The sequence below is a fragment of the Crinia signifera genome, chromosome 1 (assembly GCF_055691185.1).
Source record: "Crinia signifera chromosome 1, ASM5569118v1, whole genome shotgun sequence".
NCBI lineage: Eukaryota > Metazoa > Chordata > Amphibia > Anura > Myobatrachidae > Crinia > Crinia signifera.
The window spans coordinates 155,318,959-155,340,408 of NC_139217.1; the positions used below are offsets into that span (position 1 = coordinate 155,318,959).

The following is a 21,450-nucleotide window of genomic DNA, read 5'->3' on the forward strand; positions in this document are numbered from 1 at the left end:
AAAACAAAGCAAGGATTGCAACAGGTATTAACATTAGTATGCAATAGTAATTGCTTCTGATATATTACAAGGATGTGGATTATTAGATAGTCAATAGGTTGACAGGGCTAAAAGGTCAACATGCAATAAGTCCACAGGGTCAAAAGGTTGACATGAAAAAGGTTGATATGAGGTTGTAAAAAAAAATTGGTGTCAATGTCAACAACCGTTGACATGGACCCCCAATTAGTGTAACGCATATGCTTACAACAAATCGGGCTCTGTGCCTCACTACTCGCTGGCACACAATTATATTCTACCTCTATGCTGAAAAAAAAGTCGACCTTGTCATGTGTCTACCTTTTTGAACCTATTGCATGCCGACCTTTTGGGGTAGACCCATTTATGGTCTATCTAGACCAGAGATGGGGAACCTTCAGCGCTCCAGCTGTTGTTGAACTACACATCCCATCATGTCCTGAAAAGGGCCAAAAACTGTAGCAGGTCATGCTGGGATGTGTAGTTCAACAACAGCTAGAGGGGCAAATGTTCCACATCCCTGATCTAGACACTGTAGATCTATCAAACGGAACCAATGTTACAAAATCAAAACGAAAAGTATTCCAATTTTATTTATAAGTTTATCACTACAAAAAATATACATATACATATAGATCATACACAAATAACATGCCTATAGTTCAGGATAACATTTATTGCCTTGTCAGTCAGGTAGCAAAATTGTATGCTGCCAACACAGCATTATACTCTGTTAATGCAGTTTTTTTTTCCTCAGCAGCAACAGGATTGTGAATGTCTTTTCGAACTTCAGTCACAATCTTCAGTTAAATAAAAAAAATTTAAAAAATGTCTTCCTGTAAGGATCGGTGACATCTGTCCTAATCGAGTAGGTCAAGTTTCCACTGAATGTTTTTGCTTAATTTTGGAACAATGCGTTCGGGATCTGAAAGGTGCAATTGAGAAAACACTGGTTAGTGTATTATACCATTTAAATTTGCAAAGTTTAAGATAGTTATTGGCACTATTTTGAACAACAGAAGAAATATGAGGCGTCCAATGATGGAATATATATTCAGTAGATTACTGAAACGATTACATCATATACAGTAGCCAAACACTGGTATCCCTTTTTCAAGCACTCTGGACCAAGTTCTAAGACTCAAAAAGTATAGAAATTTTGACAACAGGTACTTCAGCGGAGGAGCTACCCATTTATTGAAGAACTAGGTGATTCATCGCGCCCTACGGGCGCTCTTCACACCGTCGTAAGGGGCTGCGCCCCCTTAATTTGAGAACATTTGTATATGAGAAAGATGGTTAGAATTGTATGAAAGATGGCCTGTATTGCAACTTGAGTTATAGGTGAAATGTGTTAAATAGAGAGCATATGATTTGGAAGGGGGTGTGTATTGTTTTGTTTAATTAAAAAGCGGTTACAGAGTAAGATGTACATTGATAGTGTGGATGGTACAGTGACATTTGTGGGTGTGGGGGCTGTGTGTGCATGTTGTTTAGGTGTGTGTGCAATAATATAGTAGGGTGTTTTTGAGTCAGCGGCTCCCCACTGGCGAAGGTCACGACACAGGAAAACAGGAGGCTGGGTATTGATAGGGGTGTGTGGACATAAGGGGGACTAAAGAGGAGGGTGGGAGATACTGTGCAGCTTCTGCCAGTGGGTGAGGGTCCAGTGTGGCAGTACAGGAGTACAGGATGGTGGCCCTGAGTCAGTGTCTCCTCCTACTGGGTGGGAGTTAGGGTACATGAGAGCAGGAGGCTGGGCTATGAGGCATGATAGGGGCATGTGGGCAAAACAGCGTCAGCGACGCCCCAGTGGTGGAAGTTACGGTTCAGGAGAGCAGGAAGCTGGGTAGTGATAGGGGTGTGTGAGTATACGGGGGACTAAAGAGGGGCTTAGGGGTGCCGTGAATTGTGGGAGGGGCGTGGGGGGTGCCGTGAATCAAGGGAGGGAGGGGGCGCAGGTGTCCGCGGATCGCGGGTGAGGGTCCGCAAAGCGTGGGAGGGGGCGTGAATTGCGGGAGGGAGGGTTGTGAATTGCGGGAGGGGGGTGTGTGTGTGTGTGGGGGGTGCTCGGGGGTCCATGAATTGCGGGAGGGGGGGGGCGCGATAAATCACCTAGTTGGTTATATATTCTTGTAGAAGGATGGTAGGATGTTGCTGTCATTCAGAATGCATTTACATAAACAGTAATAGTAGCAGTAAAAGATCTGACTTAAAACACCTACAGTAAAACAGAACAGATGTTATATATTATACAAAGAATTGGTTGATGATGTGTAGGTTTACGTGCACATAGTTGTCACTGTAAAAAAATTGCTACAAGAAAAAATCAACACAGAAAGGTCAACACATGTAAATGTTGACATAAGTGTGGCACTTCATTGGTGTCCATGTCGACACATGAGAATGAATATGAAAACATTGAAAAAGTGAAAAATAAATCTTCAAAAACTCATGTCAACCTTTTTCATTGTCGACCATAGCCATGTCAGTGTTTTGCATGTGCCATTTAATCGTGAGGTTGCCGTGAATGGGGGGGAGGGACACATTGTTCTGTTTCTGGACTTTCTTCTTAATTTATGGATTACCATCACCTGTGCTTAAACACCTTTCTTATCAATTACCCTGTTTAAAACAGGTGATGACAATCATAAATTAAGATGGAAGTCCACAAACAGAGCATTCATTTTGGGAGGTATGGAGGTGTGGGGCGCTCACCTGGTGTGTCTGGTGAGTAGCTGTGTCTTTGCTGTGTAACATGTGAGTCAGAGGCTCCACCCAGCGTTGCAGCTTCAGACACACTTTGAGTGACAGATGTAGCCAAATATATAAGAGATTTTGGCACAGGGTCAGTGGATTATACCATTGGAATCCATGAAAGAGCATTAAGGTGCCCACAGACGCGTTGATCCCGGCGTGCGTTCTGTGCTTAACTAGCACACATAGCATTGCATCGTATGCCTTGTGCATGCGATGCTATGCGATAAAAAGCTAGTACAAAAAGTATGTGCTGCACATACTTTTTGTACTGTGCGATGAGGTGCCGCGGGAGCGCGCACCCCATCGCATAGCATCACACCGCCGGGATCGGTGCGTGTGTGGGCACCATTACAGTTGTACAGTGCGTACTCCTTTTCGGGCAACAAAAGTTTACATTGAAGAACAGCATTTTCTATAAATGTCAGGTGAAAAATCCAGTACATGACAGTTGATGCTTTGAGATCTGATGGTATGATGTACTTCCCATACACCTGCTTCCTAAATCCCATATATACGGGGTGACTGCAGCCCGTGCTAAGCGTCATACTGAAGCACAGATCGCAAATGCAGCCCAGCACCCGCAATATGTGCTGAGCGTGGCTTTGCCTACATTTTATAGGCAAAACCATGCGATCTAGCAGGATAGACAGTTCAAGCACTGTCTATCTCTGTGGAGATTGCGTATCGCCATCGCCCGGGGCCATAAACACAGAGCGATCCATGCTTAATTTCTAAGCCATCTATTCATATGGCTTAGAAATGGGGGTTAATATCGCTCTGTGTGCCTAAATGTTCGGAGCCCATCGATCAGGTATACGCCTCCCCGCCACATTGTTCCCCAGCCCCTCTGCATGGCTGAAAATCCATTCACAGCCATACAGACAGAAGAAAAGCCATCGGCAATTACACACAATCTAATGGTTTTCCCCCTCTTCTCAGCTGCCGATTAAGTATATGCTGGGGTGCCTTCCTACAAGTGCCGCACGGCTGTCAATCACCTAGCAAACAGCCAGTGATGGCTTTGTTTGCACAGACGGCACACGCATGCGTGGCCGTTTGGTAATCGCTTGAGCTGCAAATTTTCAGCTGAGCGAATGGGCCTGAATCAGGCCCTTTGTCTAAACTTTATTCTCTTTCTTATGAGAACTTTACTTTCAATTTTAAAAGTCCTGCATGCGCATTCAATTTTAAAGACCCGTATACACCATGCTGAGCACCGATGTCTGCTGAGTGATCCATGCAGCTTGGTGCTTTGCCTATTGTTTATAGGCAAAGCCCCATGATCTAGCAGGAAGACAGTGCAAGCACTCTCTTTCCCTGCGGACAATGGCGACGTGTGGGGCAGCGATACATAGTGCTCCAATTCTAAGTCCGATCGCTTAGAAATGGGGTGAAAATTGCCCCATGTATGCCCCTTTAAAGTCCTGTAGGGTGTAGTCTCCTGTAAGTTTAAAGTTTACTTGAAGTATTGTATATGTTTATGGGTATAGATCAATGACAAATTGCAACACTATAAAGAAAATTATATTATATATATATAATTATACATATGTAGAAGTAGCAGATATAGATCTATAACAAATAAAAACAAGCTGGTGGTGGTATAAGGGGGCGGGCAGCGGGGTCCGTCGGGGCAGCAGCTGGGATCCTGTAGCCGCATTTTGCTGCTGAATATTTGCTGCTGAATATTTTGAAATGACTGGCCGGACGTTGATTGGCTGAGAGAATTCTCAGCTGCACGCCTCCTTCTGCTGTAGCAGTGGAACCCATACAGAGATTCCCTTAGACCGCTGCAGTGAGCTTGAGATTTGTGGACACCATATTTGGAAATACCCTTTTGTTATATATACTGTATATCGCGGGATACCGCTAACCCAATTTCTTTAAGCGCTTTAGTTTTTGTTTTTCTTCTACTTGAAGTATATGTAGGGTAAAAGGAAAATTATATATTATATATAAATATGCTTCAGCATAAGGTACATCTTATTTCTCCTGATTACAGATCTATTTATCCAAGGAAATAAAACATGCTTAACCCCTTGAGTGGTGGGTTTTGCTGGGGCAGGACAAACCTACCAGGGCAGGTTTGTCCTGCCCCAGCAAAACCCACCACAGGACATAGGAAGGGGCCCATCCTCACCTCCGCTCCGGCGTTTGTAAGCTGGAGCTTCCCTGCCGCCGATGCCCCAACCACCAGTCAGCATTGACCACAGACGGCAGGCTTGGGGATGTTCGCGTCGGCTCGGGAGGACTCGGGCGCCTGAACTCCTGAGCGCTTACGAGCTGCCCCGAACATCTCTGAGCGGCAGGCCTATGTCACTTCTGTAAATGGCACTTGGCGGCTGGGGAAGCAGCAGGGGAGCTCCGGCATGCGATCGCTGGAGTGGAGGTGATGGGGGGGCCGATAGGTGTTCCACTGGAGGCACCACTGGCGCGCACCTACTACATAGTTGTATACCCAGAAACTTTCCGGGACAGCCCCCTGCGGCAGCGCAGCTGAGCCCGGAAAATTTCCAGCCATACCACCCATGTGGTTAAGGATGGCTGCCACCATTTTATACTGTGAGCAAACATTTTTCACATTATCACTGTGATTTTTGTTGTTATGTTTCTAAAACACATATATATCAATCAATTAGGTGTGAGTGTCTTACACCCACAAATTAGTGCTGCAATAACCACACTATACAGCAGCCTAAACTCGCACAAAACTGCTCACAGGGCTGTGAGCACATTTTTTAACCAAATTTGGGATGAAATCAGGCCACGAGATGCTGTGTCTTTGCTGAAATGCCACTGCAATGGCAATTCACACATTTTGTATCTAACTGGATACAGGTTTAATTTTCTTTATGTAAATTAATACATTTATTTTGTTTGTTTTTTCTTGTATTACTATTTGGTGCAGTTATCACCTCATTTGTCAACTCATTAATATGCGAGCTGTGTATATACACAAAGATTTATCTGTCCAATCCATCTGGTGGGAACAAAAGCCTGGTAATGTATGGGAGCATAGACAATCGCTCATTTGCTCCCGAAGGCTGGAAAATAGTTAAAAATAATTGTTTATATTAGTTTGATAAATCAAACCTTTTAACCAATTTCTCTGAATTAATATTGTTTGTTTTCAAGCATTTGCAAGTAAATGTTGAACCATTTGCTCCCTTACCTTACCAGATTTATGCTCTCACCAGATAGATTGGACAGATAAATCCTTAGGTGTGTACCCAGCTTGCGAAAATAGACTCTTACCTTGTTCTGTAGGTTTAATGGTTTTTTGTTGTTGATATGAGCTCATTATACTATTGACAGTTGAATGAGGACCTAAAACCTGGAATAGAAATAGTAATTTCTAGTTTAAGATAAATATAAAAAACAAACAACAAACCATACAGACTGCTTGTATGTGATGATTCTCATATCTTGGAGTGTTTTGCCTTCACTTAAATTGTAAGAGTGGAAACAGGAAAGCTTTATCTTTAAACTCATTGCCTAAATATTGCTGTCTTCTGGTAGATGAGTCTGCTTTGATGTGACATAAGCCAGTTCCCATATGGTAAGTTTACAGTGGCCAAAAGAAAAACTGGTGCCTTTCAAAAATACACACTGAAATGAAATTTTAGCCATAATCACCGGGGATATGAGTGACCATATCCCCATGTGTACTGGTTGACTGTCACCAGGAGCGCGCTCCCGTGACCAGCCCTGGGGTGGTCGCTGGTTGCAGGAGCAGAGAGTCTCGTTTTTATCAGCGACCGATTAAAACGGGACACTGAGAAATATATTGCTCAACGATCATATTGCTCCGTGTGTGTGCCAATGTATGAGCTTAGACCCATGTGGGAGCAATATTGCTTTTAATACAGGAGAGCCATATCTCTTAACAGTTAAGCCCCATACAAACGGGGAAATTCTAGCCTATATTGCCGGCTAAGCGACCATATCCCTGTGTGTACAGGGTGACATTTTTCAACCGCCAGGTGTGCTGCCATCTGTTTGAGATGCCCGCAACTGCTGCCATGCCTGCTCTGCTACTGCCACTATCAGTATCGATCAGCAAATTCCCCCGGCAGAGTCTTGTTTTTATCAGTGACCATCTCTGCTCGCTCATGAAAATGGGACACTGAGCAATATATTGCCCCGTGTGTAGTGTAACATAAAGAATGATCTCTGTGATTATGAAGGAATGGGTATTGATTTTGGGTATAAGCCTATGAGAATGAAAAAGTGAAACGAGATAAAATACCAGGCAATCAACTCCTAACTGCCTTGTTACAGACTGTTGTGTCTATTAACTAAGCAATGGAGAGAGATAAAGGACCAGTCAACCAGGGTCTGACGTGTTTCAAACAAAGCCTGTAACATAGCAGTTAAAAGCCGATTGCCTGGTACTTTATCTCTCCTAAGTTTAGTAAATAGACCAGTGTTTGTAAAATGATGTGCTGGTTGGTTGGTCATTTATTTCTCACCACCTTATCTCTCTTCAAAGCACATCAGCCCCCATATATATATATTATAGTCCTTTATTTCTGCCATAATTTATAATTCAACTTTAAAACAACCCCTCTCCTAGATCGGGTGCCGGACGGGTTCCCGACAGTTGGGATCCCAACTGTCAAAATGCCGACAGCCGGGTGCCCGACGGCCACCCGCTATTTTCCCTCATGGGTGTCCACGACCCCTATAGAGGGAGAATAGAATAGGTGGCTCGCGTAGCGAGCCACCGTGCCCACAGCGTGGCGAGCGCAGCGAGCCTGCAAGGGGCTTTTTTGCTCTCGCCATGCTGTCTGACTCCGGGCAGTCGGGATCCCGACGTCGGGATAATGACTGTCGGGATCCCGACGTCGGGATAATGACTGTCGGGATCCCAACTGTCGAAGTCCCATACCACAACCCCTAGATCTACATTGTATACACTGATTGGTAAAGAAGTTCAGTTTCCTATTTATCATTTTGCACTGGGATAAACTCACAGGAGTTGCAGCATTTAACAGTGTACATGGAATCCAGATGTCTGGTATAGATTTTTCCATCAACTGGAGCAATTCTTCATATGTTTCTTGGAGCGCCCTGGCTTCTAGATCATAACAGAAGAGGACAAGCACCCTCAAGAGGCTGTTCACCTCACCTACAAAGACAAACATAAGTATGGATTACATATTATTTATTACTCTTCTATCGCTTCAGTCTTTGGATTCCCGGGTCAATTTTAACTTTAAAATGTTGTTTTCTTAAAATTCTAGGTGTAGGAATTTGTAGGAACAGTCTCCTATAAATGATAAAGACAAATGTTTTTCCATGGTCTGATAAACTTCCACATCACAAGGATACCCTAGTCTTTGCTTTATTATAATGTGGGCAAGTTACTCACATCTCATTTTATCCACTGTGCGGATACTTTCTCCCAGAGCCTCCACTAGAGCCACGTCTTCCAGGGGACTACCTTCCTTCAGACTGTGCTTCTTGCGTTCTGCTTTTCGGCGGTTCTTTGAGGATCTTCTGCGTGGAGAACAAGAACATCGCCCGTCATTATATATATAGCTGCAGGTTAGTGTTAATGTAAAGATAATTATTACATATCACCACTTGCACTTCTACTACTTACGAAGAGATTCTAGAATTGCTCTTAGAATACTTTCCACTCATGTCACTCGTAGTCATGATGCTGCTGGTGTCAGAGAACAGGTCAGAATCCATACCTCCAGGGATCTCGTCATCTAAACAATCACAGATATATAAAGCGGACAAGTAAAACTACTAAGAGACTAGTTACCAAAATGACAGAACATTATAACAGTAATGTCAGCGCCTGTGTCTGTCCGAACGGATCAACATTTGAATTGCTCCATCGGTGGCGCTATCGAGTGGGCGCTGGTGTGTAAAACACTTCCCACCAAAGAAATGAGGAGCAGCATTAGTCTTTTATGATTAAGATTAATTTTATTTCACTGTACAGTATAAAACTCACTAGTAACAAAGCTATTTATTTCCTACAAAAGTTAATTTCAATTTCATAGGTTATAATTGGTAAATTTGGTAGCGAGCACAATAATATAACACAGCTTCCAATTTGGGCTTAAGAGAGGGTAATTGTCAGTGAGTGCAGCCTTGTATTTTACAGCGATGCCAACATCACTTGATTTGAACTCCAAGTTGTAAAACCATTTAGCCGCATTGTTTTCCAAAAGCTCTCAGCAGTAAACCCTGGGTGAAAAATACGCAAACCCATTTATATCAACCATGTGCATTTCCCTGCACATTAAGCCCCTGCGGGTGTCTTTTACTGTGGACTTTTCCTTGCACCTCCAAGAAGAAGTCCAACTCTAAGGCTTAAAGCGTGGTGCAATCCCTGCTGACTTTAATCAGCTGGCACAGGTAATTGGCCGTGGAGCAAACCCTGCAGCTAATTGGATCCCCACACCACAAGTACAATAATTATAGTTAATTATATTTAGACATTTTCGCTATGCTAAGCTAGAAATGTATTTTTACTTATATAGCTTATATATACTTATATAGCAGCCTTATATATCATTCAATTGTCCAATTATAAGTTTATAAGTTTATAAGGTGTTAAATATACGTGCATAGTTTGGTAGTTAATAAGAGTTTAGACAATCCGGAGACAGGAGCAATATAGCACCAAGTAGCGCAATATATACACATGTTCATTTAAAGGAAGCTTGATGAAAGTACTATTTATTACATGGTTACGAGAATAAAATATAAAAAACGTCTTAATGTAAAGATGAAGGACATTTTTCTTCATATTGTAATGAATATTACCCATTTATATATATGGACAAAAAGATAGAGATGCATGTAGTATATGTAGAAATGATCCTCAGAGCTATTCCAGTTAAAGGACCAAACCATTTAGTCACCACTATGTCATAAATGTTTACACTAGAATTACGCACACAGACTACAGTTGTTACGGTCTACCAGTAGGAGCAATGTAAGAAAAATCAGGTAGGACGACTCCGCACCCACTGCAAGTAGAGAGGTAAAACTGCATTTTTATTTTTAGAAAAAAATCTTGTTTTAGGCGGTCTTGCTGTTTACATTTTGTTCTGAATGGACTTAAATATCAGTGGCTGAAATACTATGCACTTGAACCAGCACTAGATAACAGAACATCCACAGGTACTACCTAGTAAGCCTTGTCGCTCTCTCTCCTTCAGGTCTCGGACAACAGAGAGACGTTGTTTGTAGCGTGTGAATGTTGTTTTATGGCTCTCCAAGAATAGTATGTGATTCTTTTGAGCTATAACAAGGAAATATTAAACAATGTTAAATTCATCCGGCAAGACTTTGTTTTTAACAAAGTTTGTTAAAAAATACATTATTCACCTTCTGTTACGGCAGGTTTCACATTTGTCTCTATTATATCAAGGCGTTTGTATTTGTGTATCTAGGAAAAACAGATTATCGTTCAATATTTTGTATGATTTATACTGTTTGTTTGTAAAATAGTTGCCTTCTACATAAACCGAGTCACACTTTTGGTGCTTCATGTCCACCCCAAGTCAATGTTGAGCTTACTTGTTAAAAAGTTTGAATTGCAGCAAGTACCCCATAATCACAGAGACTATGGGGGATATTCAATGTTGGGTCATGGCTGTCGAGCTGGCCAGACAGCCGTGACCCTGTCCCATTCTCGGTCTGTTTGACAGAGAATTTACAGACTGGATTCAATGTCCCGTCTGCAGTGGGACGAGAAGGGGGCGTGGCCGCGAGCTGCGGCTGGGAATTGGTGAGCTGCAGCCAGAAGCTTGTCAATTCCCTCCCGTTCTCAGCAAAACGAGCCCGACTGCTTGTGAAGTCGGGCTTTTTCTGTAGAGATCCCTTGTTCAATGCTGTCGGGGAAGACAGCATTGAATAGGGTCCCGCAGCCATCTCCCCCGTCGGGAGATGGCTGCGGAAGAGAATATCCCCCTAAACCCCAAAGAGTTTGTGTCCGAACATGACAAGACTGGTTTTGTTTGGCTAGAAATAATTTATTTATAATTCAATATATACAAATTTGAAAAGGTGAAATAGTATACAGTAAAGACAAGCAAGAAAAAAAAACACAGAGCTGCAATCAACTATTTTAAATAATACCAATAATAAACTATATCAATATGACACGGTATGTTGACATTACCCATTTATTAAAAAACAACAATGTAAACACACTACTAGACAAGCATACATATAATAAAAGATGGTGGGGCAGATGTATGAACCCTGGTGAAGTGATAAAGTAGAAGGTGATTGGTTGCTGCGCTATCACCTTCCAATTTATTGCTTCACCTTTGTTAATACAGCTGCTCCAGTTTCACAATACAGTTCTTACATAGGGGAGGAAAGTATTTTAAACAACCCTACCAGACGCAAGGCCTCTTCCCATAGAGCACCATCCAGCAAAACAATAATGGCTTCTTCATAATCCTAAAACATATTGCAGCATTGTTAAATTCAGATAGTGCTTTACCTCCTGTTCCTGCAGTATCACGTTCACAGCTCTAGAATGGTTTAGGTTCCTATACAGATATTATCTGATGGCAGGAGAAGCTGACCAACTGGACTGTGTGAGGGTGTCAAAGTGTCTAGTCTTAATTAAATGTTGTATCAATATATGTTGGTGTTCTGAATTATTCAGCGAATGTAACAGTGAGAATAGGGAATAAAAGCATACAATAATGATTTATGTTTTCACCTATATAATAATGTTTCTTTGGGTGAGCTGGCTTTGTTTCTTTACGTTTAGCTATATGCAATCAACAGTTGTTACTAGAATTGTACGTGACCAAATTAGCATCCAGAAAATATCAAACGGGTAATGTTCTCAATTTACATTTGCATGCTGTGGTTTTTTGTGTACCCGTCTCCTAACTGATGTGTATATGCATTGGATCTGCATCCGACAAACTTAACATAGCTAATAGTCTTCTATACATACAGCTGCCATGCACTCCCAGTTCTACCATCATTGCCCAAATCAAGTTGCTTTCTGTCATCTATACTGCCCCCAATCCACAACCACCCCTACTGTAATTGACAGCGATAAATGTACATATACAGAATTACACAAGCCATGCCTACTAAGTTACTACAACGCAATGGCTATGTATCCCATGTAATTATTCCCTGTGCTGCAAACCGAATTGTCTTACAGTCGTGTACCACTGAGACTCGTGCTGATCTGTATGTTCAATTGCGCGCACCCAAATGTTACATGCTACATCTTCCGGCCAACCAATGTTGCATGCGCTTCCATATATATTAATGAAGGACAGAACATTGATCATTCCTTTGTTTATTACATTTTCCTGATATGTACTAAAATCAATCATGGTCTGGGGAGAAGGGAAATCACCTCGGCCATTGGCCCGATTGGCGGTAATTCTGGTGTGTAGTCTGCCTTATATTTCATGTATTCTCGTGTTTCAGAAATTGCCACGTAGTTATTAAATCAACTTTATTTATAAATATCAGCCCACATGTACAAAGACAACAAGGATTCCAGCACATTTTATCAGGTCCCATTAACATGGATACAATCTACGTGTTTGTTGGCTCATGTCATCCTTGAATTACTGTAGTATTCTACATGTAATAAACTATATTCAAAATCAAATGTTATTGTACATTCAACATATACCGTAACTTTATTTAACATAACAATAAAAGAGGGAAAAGAGGATGCAGTACCTCGGCATATTGTTCTAAGAGTACTGCTGCGTGCTCATGCTTCCTATGCTCTAGCAGTTTTCCTAGAGAAAAAAAAAAAGGGGGGGGGGGGGGGGGGACGGGGGACGGGGGAGACACCGTGAACATTCATCAACTACGATACAAAATATGACACACTATTACAAACATGAAATTAGTGTGTGTTTGTGGGAGGAGAAAAGACCTTACGATAGCGAAAAACAACCAACAAATTAAATTAAAATTAAGTGGTTGAAATGTTTCTTAAATAATAAACTTCATTAGAGGGGGCACATGCTCCTAAAGTTGACATAGGCGCAATCTGTTCCAAGCTTATAAATTAACTTTATTTATATTAAAAAATCTCATTATACAATGTTCCCAACAAATGGAACAAGCTCTTCAAAGATATATCATTCCATGTATTATTATACCGCCCCACATTTCCTATTTTTGGCCTCCTTTCTATCAATTTCAAATGTGATATTTCACTACAATGATTGTTTAATAAACTGTAAGAGTGAACTACAGTGCCTCTAAGGCCACATTATTTACAAAGTTTGACCTGCCAGTCTATGCAGATAATCCTATTTGTCCAAATACCATCACTCACCCGCTACACTTCTAGCAAGAGCGGCCATCTTGTCCTCTGAGTACTGTAGCTGGGAAGCCATACACAGGATCTGCTGCCAGTTACTAGATGCAACAAAAGCATCAAGAGCCTTCTCAAAATTGTTGCAGCGAGCAAAGACTAGACCAGCTTGTTCATACTGATGTCTTGAATGTAAATAATCTCCATAAGCATCATTTATCGACTGAAAAACAAAATGATCTGTATTTTGTTAAAATGCGTAATATTTATATGTTAAAATGAACAATTGTAAAACAAAAATACAAAAAGCAAATGTTCACAAACATGGAGAAGTTACTAACCTTATATTCATCAGACTCATCTGGGAATAGTTTTAAGGCTTCAGTGTATAAATTCTGATCTTTAACCAAGTTCAAAAACTCAATGAAATGTCCTGGACCTGATGTGACAAAATAAGCAATTAAGTTGATTCAAAGTAAAGTAAAGTTTGTACACTTTGAACACGCATGATTTTCTTCGAAACATTAAACATGGCAAACATTGCATAAAATACTCTGTTGTCTTCAAAGCAATTGTCATAAAAGTTCAAATACATCTCTAATATATGGTGGTCAATCAATAAATTAGATTGCAGTTACATTTATAGAACTCATGTAAGATTCCAATATTGCAGGAAAGCACTTCTCAACCTTCACTCCGTTTTTGGGAAGCGATAAGCAGGAACATGACTGGCTGCAAACTGCTGATGCTATGGCATTAAACATGGGCAATCAGAGTAGAATGTCCTCTAGTCTGTTACATGTACAGAGTAAACCTGCAAGTATCCAACTGAAACAATACTATAATACAGATTTGTTCATAACCGAACAAAGTAATTACCTACCACATTTGCTGAGATGTCCCAAAGCTTTTTTATATCTTTTAAGGTGCTTGTCAATGGTAAATCTTTGATAATTAGTCTCCATTTTCTTTAATGTGTTGAGAAAAGGAAGATATTCTTTTGGGTCCTAAGTAAAAAAAAAAAAAAAAAGGAAAACGTGTAAGATTGAACAACGTGAGTGTGATTGGAGCAGAAATGGGGGAGGGATGCATAAAGATCCCTCCTACAATACAGGGAAACAGGAATCCGGAGTTACTATCTTCTTAAGTGAAGTTGTGCTTAAACTAAATTTGTAAGTTATAGCAGCCAATCAGATTATGTTAGGGTTTAAAGAACACTTAAGAAAATGTTATGACTTGTTACGGGCTGCAGCAGCAGATTTCATAACTGGCTTTCACTGGGTCCAGAAACAAATTGGAAAAATCTAGTTAATATGAGGCTGGATAAAAAAAGAAATATTTTAGTAAGCAGTAACTAGACACAACAATCCAACAAAGAAAATGAGGAAAATTCCATGCTCTATAGTTAATCAGTTGGTTTGTAAAACAGCATAACTAGAGCCGCTTTTCCAATAGCGTTGCTTTCTAGTACGCTGTCCTTTATTACAGTGACTTAAGCCCCAACACACTAGCTAATGCCGCCAACGCCACACTTGCCGATACTGACCCGGAAAGATGTGACGCCCATTCTGCAGATGCAGAATGGGCACCGTTATGTTTATACGAGGTCCTCCCTTATACAAACACGCAAGAAGAGGGAGGGGGTCCTTAAGATGAACTATCACTGTTATGACCAGATATAAAAGACAGACCTTCTGTGACTTCTCTGCAACCATGAGGACCAAATCAAAGTCATATGTCCCAAGAGAATAGTCATATAGCTCATTGACATCCACCAGGAACAGCAAGTACTTCAGTGCTTCCTCTGCGCTGACAGCCTCGGTAGATGGTGGGTTCTCTATGTAATAAATAAGGATCTATTGTAAGACTTAAAAATACAAATAGTGCAGTAAAAGGAATCATAATGCCAAAACCAAGTTCCAACATTAGTACAGTATGTCAATTACCATTACAATGAAATGAATGAGTTACCATAGCTGAAAATGCACTATGTAGCGCCTACACTTAATTCCTGATCAGCTTTATGCCTTTACAAGAGAATGAAGTCTTTCATTGCATTGTATAATATATTCTAATATAATGTACTATTCAGATACTATTTATAGAAAAGTCAATAGAAAAAAGCTAATTGCAGTGTATTCTCAATGCATATGTAAATCAGGCAAGTGCATAAATCGAGTTACAATACATGTATATACATTTCCATTTCCATAATTAAAAAGTAGAACATAGCAAGTTAATTTCAGGATATATTTTTTTCCTCTCCTGCAAGTTATAATTTTCCCTTCACCATGTTCATCATCATCATCATCATAATAATAATAATAATAATAATTAAAAAAAACTTTGAGTATCCCTTATCCAAATTATTCTGAAAACCATACATTCCAGGAACTTTATATTGCTGAAAGCACTACTGGGTACGTCTGTACCAGCACTACTGGGGACATAATATGTAACTGGTACTAAATACATGCAAGAAAATGTTTGCTTGGCATTTAAATTCAGTATCTGAGACAGGACACAAACTTTCATGTTTTGAAACCTTGTTTTATGCACAAATAAAATATATGTGTGTTTATTTCATTTGTTTGATGTGTTTGTACAACATAAATGCAAGGTACCTCAAGATACATCATTGACATATAAAAATATTCTTAAATACGGAATAAATCGGTTATCCAAAATTCTTCTGGTCCCGAGCATTTTGGATAAGGGATACTCAACCTGTAATATAATTTACCATAGTTCTCAGAATCAATTATACACACTATATGGCGCCCAATAGTGCAATATCAACTGGATTATTTAAATGAAATTTTAAAAGGCTTTAGAGTACATCAAGCGTACCACAGCATTCATCAGCGGTGGACTTCAAAACCACCTGGCATTAAAATGTAATCCACACTGGCAAACAGCAACAACTGCGGCTGGAGAGAGACCCTCTCAGTGCACTCACGGTTCCCCGGCTACACACTGGATGTGTGCAGGGACGGATTCACCACGCGGCACGGCTCTCGGGATCATAGCTCTCTCCTCCACTTCCACGAACAATTGCGTCAACAACTGCACACATCCAGTGTGTAGCCAGGGAACCGTGAGTGCACTGAGAGGGTCTCTCTCCAGCCGCAGTTGTTGCTGCTTGCCAGTGTGGATTACATTTTAATGCCAGGTGGTTTTGAAGTCCACCGCTGATGAATGCTGTGGTACGCTTGATGTACTCTAAAGCCTTTTAAAATTTAATTTAAATAAACCAGTTGATATTGCACTATTGGGCGCCCTTCTCCTCTATTTTGCTTGTAGATTGGTGTTTCTCTCGTGGGAATCGAGAGTGAGGAAAGGAGCGACGGTCCATTGGAGGGACAAGTGCTGTGCAAAAGACTAAGAACTGATGGCAGATTTCATTCAGCACAGGTGCCAGCGCACCTATTCCAACCTGTCATATATATATATATATATATATATATATATATATATACATATATACACACATATACACACACACAGAGTACATACATACACACTTAGGGGGGGTATGCAATGTGTGTTGACCTCCCGCAGCCATCTCCCGACGGGGGAGATGGCTGCAGGGCCCTATTCAATGCGGTCTTCCCCAACAGCATTGAACAGGGTTACTCCGCAAAACGAGCCCGACATCACAAGCTGTCGGGCTGGTTCTGCCAAGAAAAGCCGGAAATAGGCGAGCTCCCGGCCGGAGCTCGTCTATTTCCGTCCTCAACTTGCGGCCACGCACCCTTCTCGCCGCCCGGGACATTGAATCCCGACCGCCGAGCTCACGTTGAGCAAAGCAAGAACGGGACAGGGGCACGGCTGTCGAGCTTGCTCGCCAGCCGTACCCCTGACATTGAATACCCCCCTTACACTTACCTCCCGTGGTGAGGGAAAGAACTGAACCAGCACTCACAGGTTTAAAGATGCATAAAGTTGTTATTAGAATCACAGCATGTTTAACAGGCAGGCAATACAGCGATGTGTGTCTGTGTGTAACATTTGTGATGATATACTAGATTAGAAAGTAAAAATACCTCTCAGTTCATGAACTTTCTGGAGTGCAGTTTCCAACTCTGGGTTAGTTTTCCGGACATAAGATGTAAGTATAGATAAGCAGTATCTGCGTGAGCAATAACCGAGAGAAATTAGATGCGGCAGTCATTGCTTGTTCAAACAGCTCACTTGTAGTGCCAAGATATTTGAATCATATTTTGGTAAGGAATTATATATTATTTTATTAAATATCCTAATCACTGTTGTATGAAATGAAGCTCCTGTGATCGACTAATGTAGAGCCCTATAACAAGATCTTACAGCCTATGGTGCATATACGCTCAATAGTTATTTAGGAAGATTAAAGGGTCTTTGTTATGCCTTCCAAAATGCAGAAATGTATTGTGCGATTTCAGGTGGGTACCACTGTAAGGTGAAGACAGATGTAGCCGCGTTCACCGCTGATTTAGATGTGCGTGGTGACAGGATCGCGCCATGGGAGTTGATGCAGCATCGCTACATCTGTATTTCAGTAATATAAATCAGTACATACTATCTGTATTTGATAGTGGAACAATCAATATAAAAGTGTAGCTAAAACCCCCTTAAAAAAAAAGAAGTCAGACGAAGAAAACTATTAAACAGTACTTATAAAATGAATGAAGGCGTTGTGCTTGAGACTCAGGATCTGATTCCGTTTATCACGCTAATGCAGTACCAGCTGCTACAGCTAAATTATGCAGAAACAGGAGCAGACACAGCATCAGATCACTTGTTTGAGCATCAAAGCGTCTTCAGAGTAATATGAGGGTTCCTGAGGATGGCCAGGCTGTTCACACTGCTGGTGCTAGGAAGTCTGCATTCTGTGCCTCCATTTTATAGAGCACAATTAGGCGCTGCCCCAAAATAGGGCAGGCTGGAGCTCAGGGGGCATGTGCAATGCACCCATCATTGAATTTGTACGTGAACCATCGGGTTTATGTACAAATCTGAATCAGGCCCTTAGTATAAAGTTTCCTAATGCAAGGGTCAAGCAATGTGTCTGCTATCCAATATATTTACTTCATGTATTGTTAGATATGAAAAAGATTTAGTGTTTGGTCATAAGCAAGCTAAAATGAGGAATCCTAAAGGTGCTCATACATGGTACAATATTCCTATGCGTTTTGAACTAGATCGCATTGCATGCGATCAAATCGGATGCGATTTTTTGTGCGATGCAATCGTGACCTAGTTCAAAAAGCACGGGCTGCACAGTCATCAGAAAGCCCAGTCCCCACTCTAGTGCGCTGCCCCTGCTCTGGGTTTCTTGATGCACTGCATACAGATAGGTGGAGTCCTTTTCTTGGCCTCTTTTGTTCCCCTTAGTAGTAGTAGTACAACCCTTACAGATGTTACCTAGACGCAAATACTTTCATTGCCTCAGGGAGTTTATGCCACTGCTCTACAACCTTTTCTGGATATGCACTCGGATATTAGTGGCAAAATCAGACAACTGGGGTTTAATATCACAGAGTGGATGGACCCAGAACCAGCCTAATTCTAAATAATAATCCAATAAAATTCTGTAAATGTGAAACTGAAGCAGATGTGTCTCAAACAGTCCACATGCTAGACAATGATTCAGCAAACAGTGACAGTGTCACCTCACAGATAAGGCCGTGTCCAAGGTCAATTAAATCATTAACGGTTTTGTCCTCATCACTTCCAGTAAATAAAGCATTACATCATTTTGTATTTAACACTTGTCAGATAACAAATATTGTTGCAAAACCTGCAATAACAGTATAGAAAAGTAAGCACACACATACTTTTCGGGATTCAACTTTTCCATTGCTGTTCTCATGACATCACAAATGACATCAACTTTTTTAGCTGCAGACTTCTGTGTGGATGGCGTAACAAAAGTCGTATAAATGGGGTACATAGTAGTTGTTACATCTTCCTCTCTAAAAATGAAAGTAAGCTATTAGCACTGAATGAGAAATTAAAAAGTTAAATCAAGGTCTCTTAAAAGCTTTTTAAAACAAGCATATGTGATTCAGTGCAAGTCTTTACCACTTAAGTTGTGGGTTAATGTTGTTAGCACCTCCCAGGGTGAGTTTAAATAAATGCAGAGGGGCGACTATCTGCAAAAATGCACAAAGACTGCCAGCGGTGCCTGGGAAACAGCAATACCACTACATCGTTAAGCCCACCCCCTCGGCCAATAGGAGTCCGGGGGCGAACTTAACACTAATAGTTTATGCTGATTCCCGGGCGCCATATTGATCACATGGCTGGTGATCCCGGGGGACTATAGACAGTACTGGCAAAACTTCCAAGGTGTCCCAGGGATGTCAGTGCCCCAGAAGACTTCTGGGTGTACCACCAAAGGGGTTAAATGTCTTTCACCAAAGGAATTGATTTAAGTAGTGAAAGCAACTCAAAACACACTAAAATGCAAGTTTTATTTCTGGTAAATGACCTCAATTATAACAAGGTATTCAGAGCTGGCCCTAGGCATAGGCAAACTAGGCAATTGCCTAGGGCATTTGGGATGCCTAGGGGCACCAGCAGCTTCTGCTGATTAAAATGATATGCAGCATGCCTATATTCGGTGTGTGAGTGAGGCTGTATCTGCATATGAAATAGTGTATTCATGTAAATTACTGTAACATAGCATTCCGTATGCAGGTACAGCCACAGTCGCACACAGATTATAAGCATGCCGCATATCATTTTAATCATCGGAAGCTCCTTGTGTGTCCTGGTCACATAACAATGCAAATAAGATGAATTTTCACCAAAAGAGGCACCCAACGTTAGCAGAACTGGCCAGGAGCTGCATGGCCTATTGAGGCAAGATGTATGAGGAAACATCTGTATCCAAGCAGAGGCAGAGGTCACAGTGTTAGCAGCTGTGCGAGTGCTGTCTGCGGGTGGGTTGGTTGTGCAATAGTTTTCGGCATATGTGTAAGGGGCATTATGTGTGTCATGTATAAATGCATTAATAATGTGCGACATGTGTAAAAGGCATTATGTGTGTCGTGTATAAGGGCATTAATAATATGCAACATATGTGTAATGGGCATTATGTGTGTCATGTGTATAAGGGCATTAATAATGTGCAACATGTGTAAGGGGCATTATGTGTGTCATTATGTGTATGAAGGGCATTAATAAAGGTTGGCATAATGTGTAAGGGGCATTATGGTTATAAGGACATTCATAATGTGTGTCATGTGTAAGGGGCATTACTGTGTAGTATTATCAGGGGTGCCGAGAGAAAGGGGTAGAGGGTACAAAATACCCAGGCCAAAGTCTGATGGAAGGGCAAAGTGGGGGCCCCGGGACCCCTCCCCTTAAATGACAGCAGCAGCTCTTCTCCTCTGCCCAGCACACACTGCTTTGTGGATGTGCAGGATTTTTTACTAAGGGTATAATATGAATAATGTGAGTAATGTATATAAGGTAAAGTGGTACTACAGTGTGATGTAACGTGAATAAGGGACACCATCGCATGATAATGTTAATAAAGTTTCACTACTGTGCAGCATAATTTGAATTGGGGATAATATTGTGTGGCCATGCTCCTTACCAGCAAGAACACACCCCTGTTTGGGCTGTGCACCAAATGTGTGCACTGTTTCTATTTAAAATATTGCGGGTAGGAGCACCAAAATGATGACTGCTATGAAGAGGGTTGATGGTGCTGGGAAAGGGGAGCAGGGTCAGAGGCGGAACTAGTGGCGGTGCTAGGGGGCACCAGCCAAAATCTTGCCTAGGGCGTCATTTAGGCTAGGGCCGGCTCTGAAGGGATTAACTGCAGTGAATGTACTGGGAAAAAAATTATATATTCTGCGTTGATATCCAAAGGAAAGCCAAAGTAGGTGTAATGGATTAAATGTTAACAGATTGTGTGATCTTTCTAAAAAAAAAAAAAAAATGGATCTTTGGTCATAAACTGGCCATACGCTGAACCTTGAGACCCGAAGGAAATGATTTAGGGTCTGAAGGTTCAGTATAGGCCGGAATGAGCCATCCGACTTTGGCACCACAAAAGGGATGGGATTCAAATTTAACCAGTGATAAACTTAATCCCTTCCCTTAAAATTGTAATCTTTCCTGGAGCATCAAAAAACCAGACTGGTCAGGGTATAGGGGAAGGAGGACCTTCCAATAACCATGGTCCAAGAAACAAACGTAAATCCCATGTTACATAAAATACTTTTTTTGTCATGTTACAGAGAAGAAAAATACACTGTACTTACTTTAGTTCTGTAAGAAACAAGTTTATATGATTTACAGAACAGATTTGATTTACAAATAAGTCCACGTTGTCCAAAAATGCCTGCAACAGAGTATTAGAGAAGGTAAGTGACATTATTGTGCTT

At 41.2% G+C, this 21,450-nt stretch overlaps 1 protein-coding gene across 2 annotated transcripts in view; it reads right to left on the reverse strand.

The window, feature by feature from the left end:
- Nucleotides 1-585: 585 nt before the first annotated feature.
- ELP1 (elongator acetyltransferase complex subunit 1) overlaps nucleotides 586-21,450 on the reverse strand; it is a 68,400-nt gene continuing 47,535 nt past the window's right edge. For both annotated transcript variants that reach the window (XM_083174931.1, XM_083174934.1), the window contains exons 22-37: nucleotides 21,328-21,407; nucleotides 18,886-19,023; nucleotides 17,116-17,201; nucleotides 14,761-14,906; nucleotides 13,953-14,076; nucleotides 13,411-13,508; nucleotides 13,091-13,292; nucleotides 12,481-12,542; nucleotides 11,155-11,217; nucleotides 10,135-10,195; nucleotides 9,935-10,048; nucleotides 8,387-8,498; nucleotides 8,153-8,280; nucleotides 7,755-7,909; nucleotides 6,034-6,112; nucleotides 586-943 (exon numbers count right to left, since the gene is read on the reverse strand). In XM_083174931.1, coding sequence (XP_083031057.1) covers nucleotides 879-943; nucleotides 6,034-6,112; nucleotides 7,755-7,909; nucleotides 8,153-8,280; nucleotides 8,387-8,498; nucleotides 9,935-10,048; nucleotides 10,135-10,195; nucleotides 11,155-11,217; nucleotides 12,481-12,542; nucleotides 13,091-13,292; nucleotides 13,411-13,508; nucleotides 13,953-14,076; nucleotides 14,761-14,906; nucleotides 17,116-17,201; nucleotides 18,886-19,023; nucleotides 21,328-21,407 — 1,713 coding nt within the window. In that variant the 3' untranslated portion in view covers nucleotides 586-878. The remainder of the gene's footprint in view (nucleotides 944-6,033; nucleotides 6,113-7,754; nucleotides 7,910-8,152; nucleotides 8,281-8,386; nucleotides 8,499-9,934; nucleotides 10,049-10,134; nucleotides 10,196-11,154; nucleotides 11,218-12,480; nucleotides 12,543-13,090; nucleotides 13,293-13,410; nucleotides 13,509-13,952; nucleotides 14,077-14,760; nucleotides 14,907-17,115; nucleotides 17,202-18,885; nucleotides 19,024-21,327; nucleotides 21,408-21,450) is intronic.